Here is a 14,306-nt window from a genome sequence, read left to right on the forward strand (position 1 = left end):
GGCGGGGACGGAGTTGGGGGCTTACATAGTTCATCACATTAGTCATGGTCATCTTCAGTCCTGGAAATGTAATGATGCTGTAAAATGTGCATTTAAAATAGTCGTTTTACTATACGTGTACCTCAGTGAGAATTAACATTAATAGCATGTGCTGCCTAGAAATTTGGCTTCTTAGATGCAAAATCTGATGCTTGAGGTCCCTTCTTTAGCATGTAATCCAACTTCTTAGAACCACACCTGCCTAATCTAAGGGATTGAGAAGCGTTCGAAGTAAATACGTGCTTAAACACCAGGCATTTGGCCGTACGGGATGTTAGATATTTGTGACTAAATTCCCATGTTCACTGCAATCCATTAATTATAACTTTTAAATACTTTCAGTGCAGGTCATAAAAATAAAATGTATGTTTTAAAACTCCCATTATGAAGTATTGCTTGGCACATTGCATTACAGAAATGTGATCGTGTGTGTTTACATATCATTAAAATGATGCAGAAGTGCTGGAAGACACTGGAATCCTTAATGTATTCAACATAAGGAAATCGTATTGAGGATTTTGCAATCTATAGTATAACATCTATTATCTGGGTTTATAATTTTTATTCTCTTTTGGCAAGAAAAGCAAATGGCTTAGTAGGGTGGGTCCATTACTGTGCACCAAGACAGTTGCTTGGTTTTGCTGTTACGTTCAATTTTGAATGTACGACTAAGAAAGAGTAAACACAAATAGCTCAGTAAATTTTTTTTTCCTTGCTCTCTTGCTTACTGAGATTATTCTTATTCCTGCATTTTCTAGTTCTGATGCTTATATGGCAGCCCAGGCTTTCCTGGTGAGAAATTTCAGTGGGAGGTTTGAAAAATACGTCATACCGTGCTTTGTTGCAAGTGGACATATCGATGAAAAGACAGGCTCCGAGAACCTAAGCTGCAGGTATTTGCAGTTAGATATTTGCCGTTCATGATAGTTCAGAAACTTGAGGGGGAAATGGTGGGCATGTTAATTTATTCATTTGGGGAGGAAATTTGTTTTCTGATCTTAATTACTTCATAGGTCAGTGGTGTAGAAACTCATGCTTTGGACCCACTCGTTGTGTAGGAATCAAACACGTGAATATGAAAGCAGCTTAAGAATAATTGCATGAAAAATTTAAGCCTGATGTAGTTCATCTTTTTGCTTAGGCATACACAAAAAAGTCAACCACCAAAAATTCTATATTGCTTTGTAATACCGATCTATTGTAATGATATCCTGTGATATGAAGAGAGTAAGAACAGATTTCTGACAATAGTTTTTATTTCTGTATGACCTGAGAGCAAATATCCTTTCGCTATCTCTCTAGCCCTTACAACACCTTGTATTTGGAGATGCACTGTCCAGCTGTAGCGCCATCTGTTGTGGTCACTTCAGATAATGGAAGACACACAGTCAATTTTGGTGATGTTGCAGTAGGTATGAAATTTGAATTCAAGTTTTGAGTTTTTTCTGTCTGACATTAATTTCTTCTGAGCATCGGTTGGTTTTCAAAATTCAATATAGAAATTAGCTCTGCAATGGGTACTTAGGTGGAAATTTTGGAGCCTGTCTGGCCAGCTGAGGCATGTAAAAAGCAGGCTTGATCCCAAAATGTGGAATTGGGACCTCTACAAGTGATGGTACAAATTCAAAAGTATTTTGGTGAGCTTTGACTGATGTATTAGCCACAGAAATGGAATGAATGTTTGGCCCAAGTAGAAGCATGAGTGAAAAGGAGGAATGGTAGTGCTTGAGGGAGCATCATCACTTTTCGAAATGTTTTCCTTCCTGTCAGGCCACAGAATGATCAAGCGAGTAACAGTACAAAATATCTCCCCAGAGAAGCTGGAAGTATCCTTGTTTGGAACACGTAAGTTAATCGGCTGTACAGCTTCTGTTTAATTTGAGTCTTTATCTTTAGGAGCTGTTTGACACTAAAGCAAGGAGGAGGTAGCAGATTTCAGACTTAATACACACCTTTCAGAGCGAGGCAGGAGGTGATGTGAAGAATATATTGGATGAGACTAGGTAACCTGCTGGGAAGTTAATTCCGTTCCACCCTTTTAACTGGAAATAATTCTGCATAGAGCCAAACTTGAGAAGCACTCAGCCACTTCCTAAGGAGTTCAAGGTACTGCTGACAAAGCTAGTTTCAGTACAGTATGAGGTACCTGTGAAACAGAACAACAGCTCAATTTTTGCACAACGCTGCTCTGAGTTTCTGAATATCTTGTGAGAAGAGGCTGCTACACTGGCTTGTCTGGGTTAAGCTCTGTGGGATAATGTAGGAGAAGACATGTTCCGGATCTTAGGGTGTTAATGACCCATTACAGGCAAAATCTGAAAGTGGAGTTACATGGAGATGTTATTAACTGCAAAAGGATCTTGCAGCTATTTGAATTCTGTGGAAAAAAAAATAAATTATTGGATTAGTTCTTCTTTCAGTTAGTTATTGATCTCTGAACAAGCTTATAGATGGTTAGTTCATACATCTTTGGTCTGAACAATACCTAGAATCTGTTCCTATATCTTTTTCCCCGATTTTTTGTTATAAACTTTTTTCCTTGAGTTGCACTATTTCAGCTAGGATACTCAGTTCTGAATCCCAATGGTCCCTTCCTGTTGGTCCGACCAGTTGGAATGCTTGAGCCAGGTGAAAATAAAACCCTCATCATCTCTTTTTGTCCAAATGAGAATAAATGGGTGAGTAAGAGATACAACAGTAATGGGGAAAAAGAGGAGAGATGGGCAGATGTAACGGGCTGTGTCAATGCACATATCACTGACCGGGATGAGGCTGTGTAATAATGAGAAAAACTTTGCTGCCTGCGCATAGCCCTTCCCAACATTTGGATCTTTGTCTATGCACTAAACCCAGAAGTTCTGTAGTAATGGCCCATTTGTGGGAGGGGGGTCAGCTGGAGGGGCGGGGGATGTTTTCCTTCAGCAACTGGGCTCATGCAGACGTCCTCTTGGCAGTTTTTTGAAACGCTGGACATCCGGACAGCAAAAACCAATCTCACCCTAAATATCACTGGTCATGGAGTGATGCCATCGATTGTTTGCTCTGTGGAAGAAGTACTTAATATGGGATATGTCATAGCCAGAGAGAAGGCGACTTCCACCTTCAAGGTAAATCCCTCTACACTGAACCAGAAAGCACATCAGCAATTTTTCTAAGGAGGAAGAGGAGTTCTGTAGTTTCTAGTCTGGTGGAACGTAAGGCTGAGTGGCAAACTGTAGACAACAGAACATAGCTTTAAAAGCACGTTTGGCAGAGTGATTTGGTGCTGAGACAGTTTCAGGCCAAAGGTAACAAAGGTGTGCGGGGAGGATCTTGTTAGCTGCTTCCGTCCTGCCTGCAGCCTGCACAAAAAAACAGAGGTGTGCAGCACCTTCTATAAAAGAAAAAGAGAGATGGTCTGTGTGATCTCCGTAGATCTAGCCAGTATGCAGAGGGATTTGAAGTGAGAAATGGCTTTGATTTTACCAGTGTTAGAAATATTTGCCCTCTTTCATTATTCTGTCCACTACTGCTATCGCAATTGAGGCTGCTCTGTGTCCACACAAAGCAGCGATGGAGGTACGGGGTGAAATGCAAAACTGGTCCTACAAAGAGCACGTGAGGGTCTGCCATGGCCCAGTCTAGGGAATTTTAACCGATCCACTCACTCATATACTGCAAATTCCCATGGACTCAGAAACAGGCCAAGATCTGGGCATAATTTGTCTCCTCAGGTTTTGTCTGCCAATAACCAAAATACATTACTTGCTCCAAGACTCTTAAATGGAGCCTGGTCCCTGTTGCTGGGGGGTGGGGGTTCACATGGCGCATTATGGGTAGCAATCACGCGTGCTTTCAGTGGCATCTGGGTACACAGTAGTGCAGTAACACAGCAACATAAATTCAGCCAGTTCACAAACTATGGACCCTACAGGCTTGAGAATCAATTTTCTTAACAAAAATGCTGTTGTGTGAATTAATGTCATCAGATACAGAACACTTCCACACTGACCCTGCGGTACTCCATGCAGCTAGATTCGCTTTCATCGACAAGGTACAAAGATCAGCAGAGACTTCCATCCTTTATCACGTCCTCTTTGCAAAGAACAGAGTTTGTTGGTAAGCTTGGGGTTTTTTCTTTTCTCTTTTTCTTTTGTTAAAGATTCATGAAGTATAGAGCAGTGTTACTTTGTCCTGTTAGATCTACACGACTGTCAAAACCTGGGGCATCACATCCCTGAAATTGAAGACATAATATTGTTTACCCAGTAGGAGCTGTACCGATTCTTTCAATATGGGTAGCTGTAAATTTATGCAGCCTGAGCAAATATCCACAAGTAAGGAGATACCTGTGGTTGAATCTAAATAAACCCGCACAGTAATTGCATATTAAGGATTACATTTAGGGATGTCCCTCTCTGTAAAACCACATGCTAGAATATCGGAGGAATTCGGTGATGCTTCTTCAGTTCCTCTAGAGATGAATGTGTTAAACTGATAGATGAATTTATCTGGTATTTCTAACACCTTGGTTTGCTGCAAAACCATGTATCAGGTCTTACTTATTTGCTGTTCCAACAAAAAATTAAATGGGTTTAAAATATATAAAGCAGTAAAACAGAGCTGTTCTTTCCTACTTGTATCCTCTTTTTTATTTATCAGGAACACAGAACTATAATGGCTTAAGTGTGTTCAGCATTTTTCCAACAGAAGGAGAAATTGTTGCTGGGAAGAGTCAGGATTTTATTGTTACTTTCAGTCCTGATCACGAAAGCCTGTACTATTCTGACCGTCTCAAAGTTGTGCTCTTTGGCAAGGTGAGACAATCAAGATACCTGGATTATGAAATCAAAGTCTAAATATGACCTACAGTGATTTTTATTAGCATGGGTCTTAGTAGGAGTTTTAAATAATTATATGTAGTGGACAGCATTTGTAGGCAGAAATATGATCTTTATTAGATTAACTGATGCAGGTAGGAGGTGGCAGGTTTGGGGCCCACTGACTTTTTTTCAGGTTTTAAATATTCTGTTATTAATTCATAACAGTGACTTGGGATTCAGTCCTGTCATCTGCCCCACCGTCTGTGTGGTGTCAATGAGAGGTGACAGGAGCTGGGTTGCTGCCGCCCTACTGAGCACAGCTCCGAGTGGGTCTCTGCAAGGAGCATTTAATGGCAGCAGAGAGCGGCGCTACGCCTGCCCAGTACAACCGGACGGTGACTGCGTCTGCGGCCACTCAGCGTGAGGAAGGAGGTTTCCATCTGTAGAGCAGCAGCTGAGCGTAGATGAGTTTAGCCCAAGTCGGGATATACCGGCTGGCAGCATAGCAGGGGGGTTATGCCGTGTTCCAAACGAGACTGACCAAAAGTTAATGAAGAGTGCCAACTAATGACCGTCAGCAGGCACTGCAAACGCAGAGCAGGAACTGGCAGTGAGCAAATAGGTACTGTTTCGCTCCTTGCAAGTTTTCCAGATAATCTCCAGATTATCTTCGGAATTGTGGTTAAGAATGCAAATTGGAATAAGATACAGATAAATGGAGATGGGTCCTAGTTCATAAACTTTAGCCAAGTTTGGCGGCAGATAAGGTTTGCCTCTTATTGGCTTTAGTATAAATAGTTTGGTCCCCTCCTGAGGCACGTGGCCCAGGAATGAAAGGTTGTTTAAAACAGAAGTGCCTGAGCGGACAAGACAAGGGGAAGATGCAGGATTCTTGCACTGGACAGGGCCTTTCGGCATTTATACAGGTGTAATAATTTCTATGCAACTGATGCTGCTGTGTCAATATTCCCGTTACATCGGTACTTAAGCTGTAACCTGCATTTGAAGCATTCTTGTCTTATACAGGAAATAGCCCGTGTGATCCACCTAAAGGGTGCAGCAAGAGATCATCCCATGTTTGTGGAAGGGGGAGTTCCACTAGATGTGCCCGTTGAGTCCTTGGCTGTAACGTTACCTGTGTCATCACGGGAATCGCTAAAAGGAGGTAAAGGAGGTAAAGTGTAAAACTTACACTTTATTACAAAACAGTGAGTGATAAGACACGGGCATGTTCCCCATCCTTTAAGAAAAGTAAAGTAAACTTTTCCAGAATCAGAACAAATAAGCACTACGGCATAGCCTATATTCATAACACAAAAAAACCCTACAGGAAACTCTCTCAAGGGAAGATTTGCTCCCCATTTTAATGCAGTTATATCGTAATTATGATCTTCTATCTTTGCAACTTTCCTTGCAAAAAGTTGTTATAATTTAATACTGCTACAAAGTTTTAAGATGTATTTGCTTTCTGCCGCTTTCTGACTTGTGTTAAATACTTATAAAATTATTGCATACATAGTAACATATCCTGGACTCTTCTGATTGTACTGTTATGCAACAGACACATTTTCAGGGGTTTGAGCTTATCCTTCCTTAACTTCTTCGGACAGGGTCCGTGTTGAGAGTCAGTATATAAGCAAGTCCTAGCTCCTGAGCTATAAATAAATCCAAGCACATACCATATGCAAGTAGGAATAGAGTAAACACAATGTATGTGCCATGGGGCTAGAAAATGAGCATGAAACTTGATAAACAATTAACAATTACAGTTTGCAATTGCAAATTATGCAAAACCTCCTTCACTAACTCTGTAAGAAGGACCTCCTTATCTATGCCAACTCATAGATTTGCCACGACACCTTGTTTTGTACCATCCTGGTGTAATTTATGCTTGTTCCAAACTGATAACCGCTCAGTTTTGACTGTCTCAAAGTTTACTCGACTCATGTTTGTTTAGAGCTACAAGAACCTGTGAAGTCCATTCTCCTCATTCTGGAGTACACAGAGGGAGGGAGTTCTCCAGTGCCAGCAATGACAGAACTGAAAGTTGGAGCTATACAGACAGCTCGGTTTGCATCTAAGAAGGTGAAGAAAATTAAAAGTGCCGTTTTATGTCAGACGCTGTAAGGAATACTGACAGCGTACAAGTGGCTACTAGTTCCTTCTGTCAGAAGTTCAGTCTATATGGCTTTCAGGGTTTCTGATAAACTTTACATGATAAAAGCATCTGTGTTTGAAAAGAAAAGATTATTTTTCAGGGGCTAATATGAGGAATTAATATTATCATATTAAGTCAGCAACAAAATTAATTTAGTAGTTTGCTTCCCTAATTCTGAAATACAGAAATTTGAGCACAGAACTGAATTACAGGTCTGATCGTGTTATTTGAGTATAGTATTTTGTGACGACTCGACACAATGAACAAGATGGACACTTGCAGTTTCAAAGGGCAGAAGCAGTTTGGCAAGCAATAGGCCCATGTAGAGCATCTGGGCAATGCAGCCTTTAATAAATCGTGACTGTGTTTGAAGGAGCAGCACTGGCTGTACTGAGGGTGTGTTGTGTGTGTGTCTCTCGTAGAGCGTGGAGTTCAGTTTGGACAGCCTGCCACTCCTGCAGCAGAAGGGATTCACTCTTGAATCGGTGAAGGGAACGATTGAGCCTGGTCAAGTAAAATGCATCAGTGTTTCTTGGGTGCCACCTGCTGACTTTCGTGTAAGTCGCTACAGCGTGTTGCTGCTGAAACGGGAAGCGTGCGACAGCTCTGTTCACTGACTTGTAGGAGCTGATCTTGGAAGATGTCAGCAGTACAGGCTGCTTTGACACATTAGGATGACGGCACGCGTGTAGTTACCAAGGGGAGTATGGGCTGGTATAAACACTGGTATGAGAATAAAAGCCAGGAACAATACGTATGATTTGGAGGCTTGCTGCCTCACCACTGACTTCCATTCATCCCTGTGATGAGGAGAACAAGCATTAGTCACTCCTATCTTACACAACTTAGAATAACTTCTTACAGGTCGCTACGTTCTGTAGCACCGGAAGTACTGCTGTTAACTAAAAGACACCGCTTTGGTCACACTGAAGTGAGCTTTTTAATGCCCTCTGTGCAAGAAAACCTGCAGTCCTGCTGACACAGAACCAAGTTTACATGGACTGTTCTGCTACAGTGTTTGCATCGCTCTCGGCTGCAGGCTGCCTGTCCTTTGGTATATTCCTGGAAGTCAGTGGGGCCTTTTTGATTTTCCCATTTATGAACTGCGGCATGAACCCTGTTTCCCTGGCCGCTTCTGCCTTTTTGTATTGCACAGTCTAGGTATGAGGTCCAAACATCTCTACAGGGCTGTGGTTGCCCTTCATGATTCATCTTCTTGGGCATTCATGGAAACTGAAAGAATTTACTCCCCTGCTTTTTGTTGTGAGCTGTGTGTGGGATGGCAGAATGAGTAGCTTGTTCCAAAATTAAAAGATTTCTGCTGTCATGTGCAGAAAGAAGGCAGTAGAGTTCCTGGCATGATGTGTTAAGTTGACATCGTGCCTATTGGTAACCAGCGGTTGTTACACAAGATTTAACACTAACTGATGGCTAACAGGATCAATTTCTTTCCCAACCCTCACTGCAGTGTGCTCTGGTGCTGTCGTGTCCAGTTGTCTTGGTTGTAATGTGGTGACGATATCTGTAGCACTCTGGGGATAGAATGCTTAGTCACTGCTGCTTTACTAACGCAGTATGAGCATTGCGTGAAAATATAAAAGAGCCAACACAGTGGGAAGAGAGGTAATCTATAGCTATAACTGTTACATCTGACAACTGAGATGTAAAATACATAGTTTAGAACTTGATCAACTAATCTGTTCCATGTACAAAAAAAAATAGGTTGGTTTTATGTGTGGATGTTTTTGTAGGCTGATGACCCTCCGCTTGTGACAGCTCTCCTGACCTTAAAAGGTGACATTAAGGAATCTTACAGAATCCTCTTCATGGCAAAAGTTGTGTCTGCACATGTTCCCATAAAGTGAGGGACCCAAGCTAAATGGAACGGAAGATGGAAGCTGATGTTACTGGGAAACAGTGGATCTTGGTTGAAATGTGGAAAGATTTTGAGATTGTTGCAAATATGTCAGTGGAGCAGGGAAGCGGGAAGGAAGGTCACATGTAATATTTCTGCTTTTTTCCCCGAAAAATTCTATGTAAACTCTGGTTCCACTAGGTTAATTTTCAAGCTGACTCTGTGACACTGATTTTGCAGTAGAAGAAAGAATTGATGAGGGGCCCAGGTTGATACATCTGCTCTTAATCACAGTGTCTTCCAAAGGTGGGCATTCCCTCAGAAGGAGTATCTTTTTTTACATCTACATAGGTGAGTTTCAGACAACATATCTTTTTCCAATTTCAGATGCATTTTAATGGATTTGGAAAAATCCTTGGCTTTTTCCCCTCTTATGACCAGAATAAAGCTTCTTATTCAAGTCTCCTCCAAATCGTTTGGGCAGTCATTTTTACAATACACTGTGAAATCTTCCCAATACCACATAGTCAAGGAGGAAATAGTGACCATGCTGTTCACGGAATTGCTGGATATGGTTAAACACTTGCCCTAGATCATAGCTGTCCAGGAACTTTGTATTTCTATATTTGCTTTCCTCTGAATTCTGACCAAGAGTAGATTTCTGGCCGTTACTGGGGGAGTCGGAGTGCCCTGCAGGTATAACTTCCGTCAGGAAGCAGTAGCTAGTTCAGGGAAGAGAAAAGTACGGAGGTATTCCGCTCTGGAGAATGGAGGGACCAGGAAGTTAGCAGAATTCTAGAAACCTAGATCATCTTTTAAATCTCATGTCATGCTCTTTCTTGAATTGCAGTAAGCCTGTGGCAAAATTCCCTGATGGCCACTCCAAAGGCATATTGCCATTTGGCCCTGTGTAGCTGTTAAAGTTGCTTGTTTATGTTATGCAGTAAGAAAATAGAAACAGACTATTTGTAAATATCCCTAAGGTAAAATGTGTCAAGCTAGTTGGACTGCAGGAAAAAGCAGTAAAGCAATTGTCACAAGAAATATTTTAACTAGTTTCCCCCTTTTATAGAGGAAGCTTGTGTAACTGATGAAGAGGGCTCCTTGTTTTTTCAAAGACAGTATGCCTGATCCATTCAGATCTGTTCTCCTTTAATAATGGCTCAAGTGGCTGTGGAGTTACTTAACTCTTCAGTCTAAAGCACTACAGATGCTGAAGCAATGAACAGGCACCACGGGAGGAGGCAGGAGCTGGGACGGGGGTGGCAGTGCCAGCCAGAGACAGCTCTGCCTTCATAAGAAAGGCACTGAGTATTTCTGCTGGCACAGCTGGGGCAGTCGGGTTGAAGTTGAGGACAACGAGGTTTGTGTGCTGATTCTCTGATAGTCCTTGCAGCCCTAAAAGCGAGATTAAATACTGCTACATAAAATGAAACTGCTGACAATTACCTAATGATAGGGAAGTTTTCAGAAAGCAAGGAAGTGCACAGCGTGTTGGAGTGGAAGGTTTATTTCAGGCAGTTAATTTGTGGGCATCCATTATGTGACGATCCTTTGGATTTCACTCTTGGAAACTGAAAAGTAAATGGCTGAGAATAAATTAGTCTCCAGACCCTCATAACCATGTGATGTGCTGAAAAGAAATGTAAAATTACCTACCAGGGAACAACAACCCTGCTATAGGGATCTTCCACTTCATAGAGGTCAGGTACTCTGAAAAAGCATCCAAAGGAATAGAAAAAGTAAAAAATTGAAAGAATACATGTAAAGACTGTGATGATCTTGAAAAAATGCAAAGGTTGCTTGCAAGAATAGGAAGGCTTAGTAAGAGGGAAGAAGGTGTGTACACCAGGGCTAGCTGCTCCAACCAACAGCATTTGCTTGGCCACTGCATCTGAAAGACTCATACAACGTTGGAGAGTTCTGGATGTGCCCATTCGGTTGTAGAAGCTGGAAGGTCAAGCACACAGCGTTGTGTTAGTGCATTCAGAAAGTTAAGCTGGGTATAAAGAGCAGCTGCCATTGACTGGCTGAAGTCACTGTACTGACACTTAAAAGGTAAGCAAAGGGTGCAACCCGTTTTTAACTGCATTCTTTGGACTTGAGCTTGAAAACTTACATGATAATTTCACAGACTTGAAGCGAGCATAAGGTTCTGAGTTTCACTGGTCAAAGTTTCCATGCTGAGAGCTAAATGTGTATTCGTTCTCTCCAGGGGGAGCGCCGAACCGTGATAATAAGAATAGGTTGCTATTTCTGGAATACTGAAAATAAAGGAAACTACGCTTGCAATACACCAGCTGACATCCTGTAAAGCACTTATGGAAATCTGAATGGTTTTTATTTTCTTTTGTGAGGGAGAAGCCTGTTATTTTATCTCGAGCCTTGAAAGTAGTCATATTTGACTTTTTGGAGGCCTAATGGCTGATCCTTGCAGGATTGAGTTTTCCTTTCTTATTGGATTGGGTTCGTTCTTCTGGCATATATAGTCAAGGTGCCCAGCTCTTGCATGAAGCAATCCTTGGGCAACGAGATGGGTGTGAAAGGGAAAAACAATTTGTCTGATGTGGGAAAGCAGATCCACTGTAAAACTTAACATAGGCATGCAGACTATGCCACTTCATCTGGAACACAGCTAAGACTTTAAAAGTAAAAGCTTTTTCTGGAAAATGTAGCCCTTGGATGTTCCACTGTCATTCAAATGAGAGTTACCATATTTCACCAAGGGATAGAAAACAGTGGGATCCTTTCCAGAAAGAAACAACTCATCTTCTGATAGATTTGCTGCAGTTCTTGGGCTTGATTTAGCATTTAAATGAAGTCTACCAATCTACAGAAGAGTGAAGTAGGTTTCCCTTACTAGGCATCTGACAGAGCTTGTTTCTTTGACTAAGCTGACTGAAGTGGAAAAGTCAGTGCCTAAACCCTGTGACAGTTTGTGTGCTGTTTCATCACCGGGACTCTTCACTTGCCTAAAACCTCTTGCTTATGTGCGTGGATGTTGAGCAAGCAAGCCAAGGATTCCATAATAGATCTGACTTCCTAATCAGAAATAACTAGAATAATTTAATTTAGACTAACATAGCTACTTTTGCTATATTTTTTAATCGGTGCTGAGCCTCTTTAGAATCTTCACAATGCAAACTTGCAGTGATCTGGGATGCACACTGTCAGTCTACTAAAAATTTAGGAATTCTATGTGGATGTTCCTATGTAAACAATTCTCAAGTGTAACGTATACAAAAATAGCTTCTTGATCTTTCTCCAGCACAGGGAATTGCCCAAGATGACTGACTACTGGAAACAATTCTCCTGCTAATTTAGACACACCAAGCTGAACTGGAAATAGTGGGTTTGTAGGTAATTCCTTGAGGACATAGCTGAGCGCGCCATTGCATTCTACGTGCATGGCCTAATGCCAAGTTCCCAACTACCAGAAGCAGCTCAACACAGCAGCTCTACCCTTCATGCAAGTTAATTTCTCAAAGAAGCAAAAAATCTGGTTCAATACTGTGCTGCCAGAGCAGGTTCTCAACAATCATAGCGCATTTGGTATTAACTGATTCTAAACATGTAATTTGTTGTTTCTGTTTCCATATTATAGGACTCCAATAGGGATGGAGCCCTTAGTGTGAGGATAATACAGAAAATGTAACCTCAGAAATATATCGAAGTTTCCCAGAAACTTCAGTTTTCTGATCCTGTGACTGCACTTCTGAACATTACGCTTTCAGACTGAGTTTTGCAGCTGGACACAAACTCTTTTGCTTTCAAATCTGGATCTAAATGCAAGTATGTACTACTTGGCTCTGATGCAGTTCTAGTTTAATGAGAAAGCAATTCACATCCATGCATGATCTTTATCATCCTTACGAGCCATATTTAGCTCATTTCTGAAACAGAAAGGAAGTGAGAAAGTAAGTACTAGTATCATACACATCTTATTAATACATGTTGTGCTTATCCAGTGACTTCAGAGATTGCTTCACACTTACGGATGCAGCTTTTCCTAAATGAGCAATGGTCCCATGACCCTGAGCAGTCCTGTAGGAAGATAGTTTAGTCAGTATGCCACATGCCACCTTGAAACACTGGGTTTGAGCCTTGTGGAGCAGAAGTAGTGCATGTCAGCGGGAGAGTGGCCAGAAGAACCTGGTACTTCCAAGCTATTGTGTCCATAGGCGCTCCCAATTGCATGATTGACCCTGACGTATTGGAGTTTACCCATACTTCTTATAGACGAAACCTCTGGCAACCCAAGTCCAAATATATTCTCCCACTATTGCAATAAAATCTCAAAAAAACCCCACCCCTAACCAGAAAAACTCCTAAATCCAAACAACCCCTTGTATCACTGGAGGAACTTTTATATATGCACCCATGTACACACCCCCCCCAAGGATATTGGGGACCTCAACAGCTATGTCAAAACACCATTCTTTTAGGTGATGTTCACCTTTCTTCTCTAGTTGTAATCTTTATAATCCATTAATTAGCCGCCCTGCTTTTCAGCTCTAGGTGTCTTTCTTTTTGTTACTCACCCAGCCATGTATCACGATCACCCTGATACCAATCACTTATATTGACTAGCATCTTTTTTTTTGCCATGTAACCGCCCTCTGCTATATTGGTGCTTCAAAGGTATCTGACCTTTAAGTCACTTTCTACTTTGGAGCCGAAATAATCCTTGCTCGTTTATCTGGTGGATACGGTTGACCTTTGGCACGTGCTTTGTTCTTCCCTGGTGACTGTCAGATGTCTGTAACTCGTACCAAGTCCAAACTACTAAAGGGGCTTGGGGAGCTTTTTAACACTATGGGCTACATACAATCCTATTAAAATAGCTAGACTTCACCCTGAAGAGAAGTGCAGGAAAGCTGTCATTTAGAGAGGAGCCAAATTGCTATAATGATCAGTGTAATCACAGCAATGGAACGTTTCTCTGTCAAATTTCTACCAAAGAGTACCAACAGTAGGGGCTTAGGATAATGATGTGCAAGATAACCATAAAACAACACGCAGGTATTTTAATTGAGTTTCTACATTTGAAATGTTGGACGTAGTTAAATTATTCTGGAGCAAAGTGATCTTCAGAGAGCAGTCCATACCTTTTCAGTCATGTTTCATGTGTTTTAACAAGACTATTTTTAAAAAGGGAGATGATCCGCTTTTCCAAACCTTTGTTTCTTTCTGTATTTTTCATACCTAGTTTCTCACCCCTTTTTCATTTCTCCTTCAAAATCCCTGCGGAGGCACAGCTGCTAGCATACCCGATAGGCTGTCTTCTTTTAAGGGCACTGAGTAGCAGTCCCAAACCGCCTCAGGGAAGCCTGAAAGCCGAATTCTCTCCGTTCCGCCTCCCCCCGCACCACCTTCCTAACCCCCCGGCAGGCTGGCAGGGCGGCTGACGCCAGGGGTCCCGCTGCCTCCCAGGCGGGGCCGAGGTGAGGCA

General features: G+C 41.8%; 1 protein-coding gene across 1 annotated transcript in view; it reads left to right on the plus strand.

The window, feature by feature from the left end:
* CFAP74 (cilia and flagella associated protein 74) overlaps window positions 1-8,864 on the plus strand; it is a 49,395-nt gene extending 40,531 nt beyond the window's left edge. The window contains exons 30-40 of the mRNA XM_035903592.1: window positions 798-932; window positions 1,342-1,451; window positions 1,810-1,865; window positions 2,598-2,717; window positions 2,994-3,146; window positions 4,008-4,137; window positions 4,681-4,835; window positions 5,868-6,006; window positions 6,799-6,926; window positions 7,422-7,556; window positions 8,751-8,864. Coding sequence (XP_035759485.1) covers window positions 798-932; window positions 1,342-1,451; window positions 1,810-1,865; window positions 2,598-2,717; window positions 2,994-3,146; window positions 4,008-4,137; window positions 4,681-4,835; window positions 5,868-6,006; window positions 6,799-6,926; window positions 7,422-7,556; window positions 8,751-8,864 — 1,375 coding nt within the window. The remainder of the gene's footprint in view (window positions 1-797; window positions 933-1,341; window positions 1,452-1,809; window positions 1,866-2,597; window positions 2,718-2,993; window positions 3,147-4,007; window positions 4,138-4,680; window positions 4,836-5,867; window positions 6,007-6,798; window positions 6,927-7,421; window positions 7,557-8,750) is intronic.
* Window positions 8,865-14,306: the final 5,442 nt, after the last annotated feature.

This window comes from Egretta garzetta, unplaced genomic scaffold (genome assembly GCF_000687185.1).
Source record: "Egretta garzetta isolate BGI_Z169 unplaced genomic scaffold, ASM68718v1 scaffold61, whole genome shotgun sequence".
In the NCBI taxonomy this organism is placed as follows: Eukaryota; Metazoa; Chordata; class Aves; order Pelecaniformes; family Ardeidae; genus Egretta; species Egretta garzetta.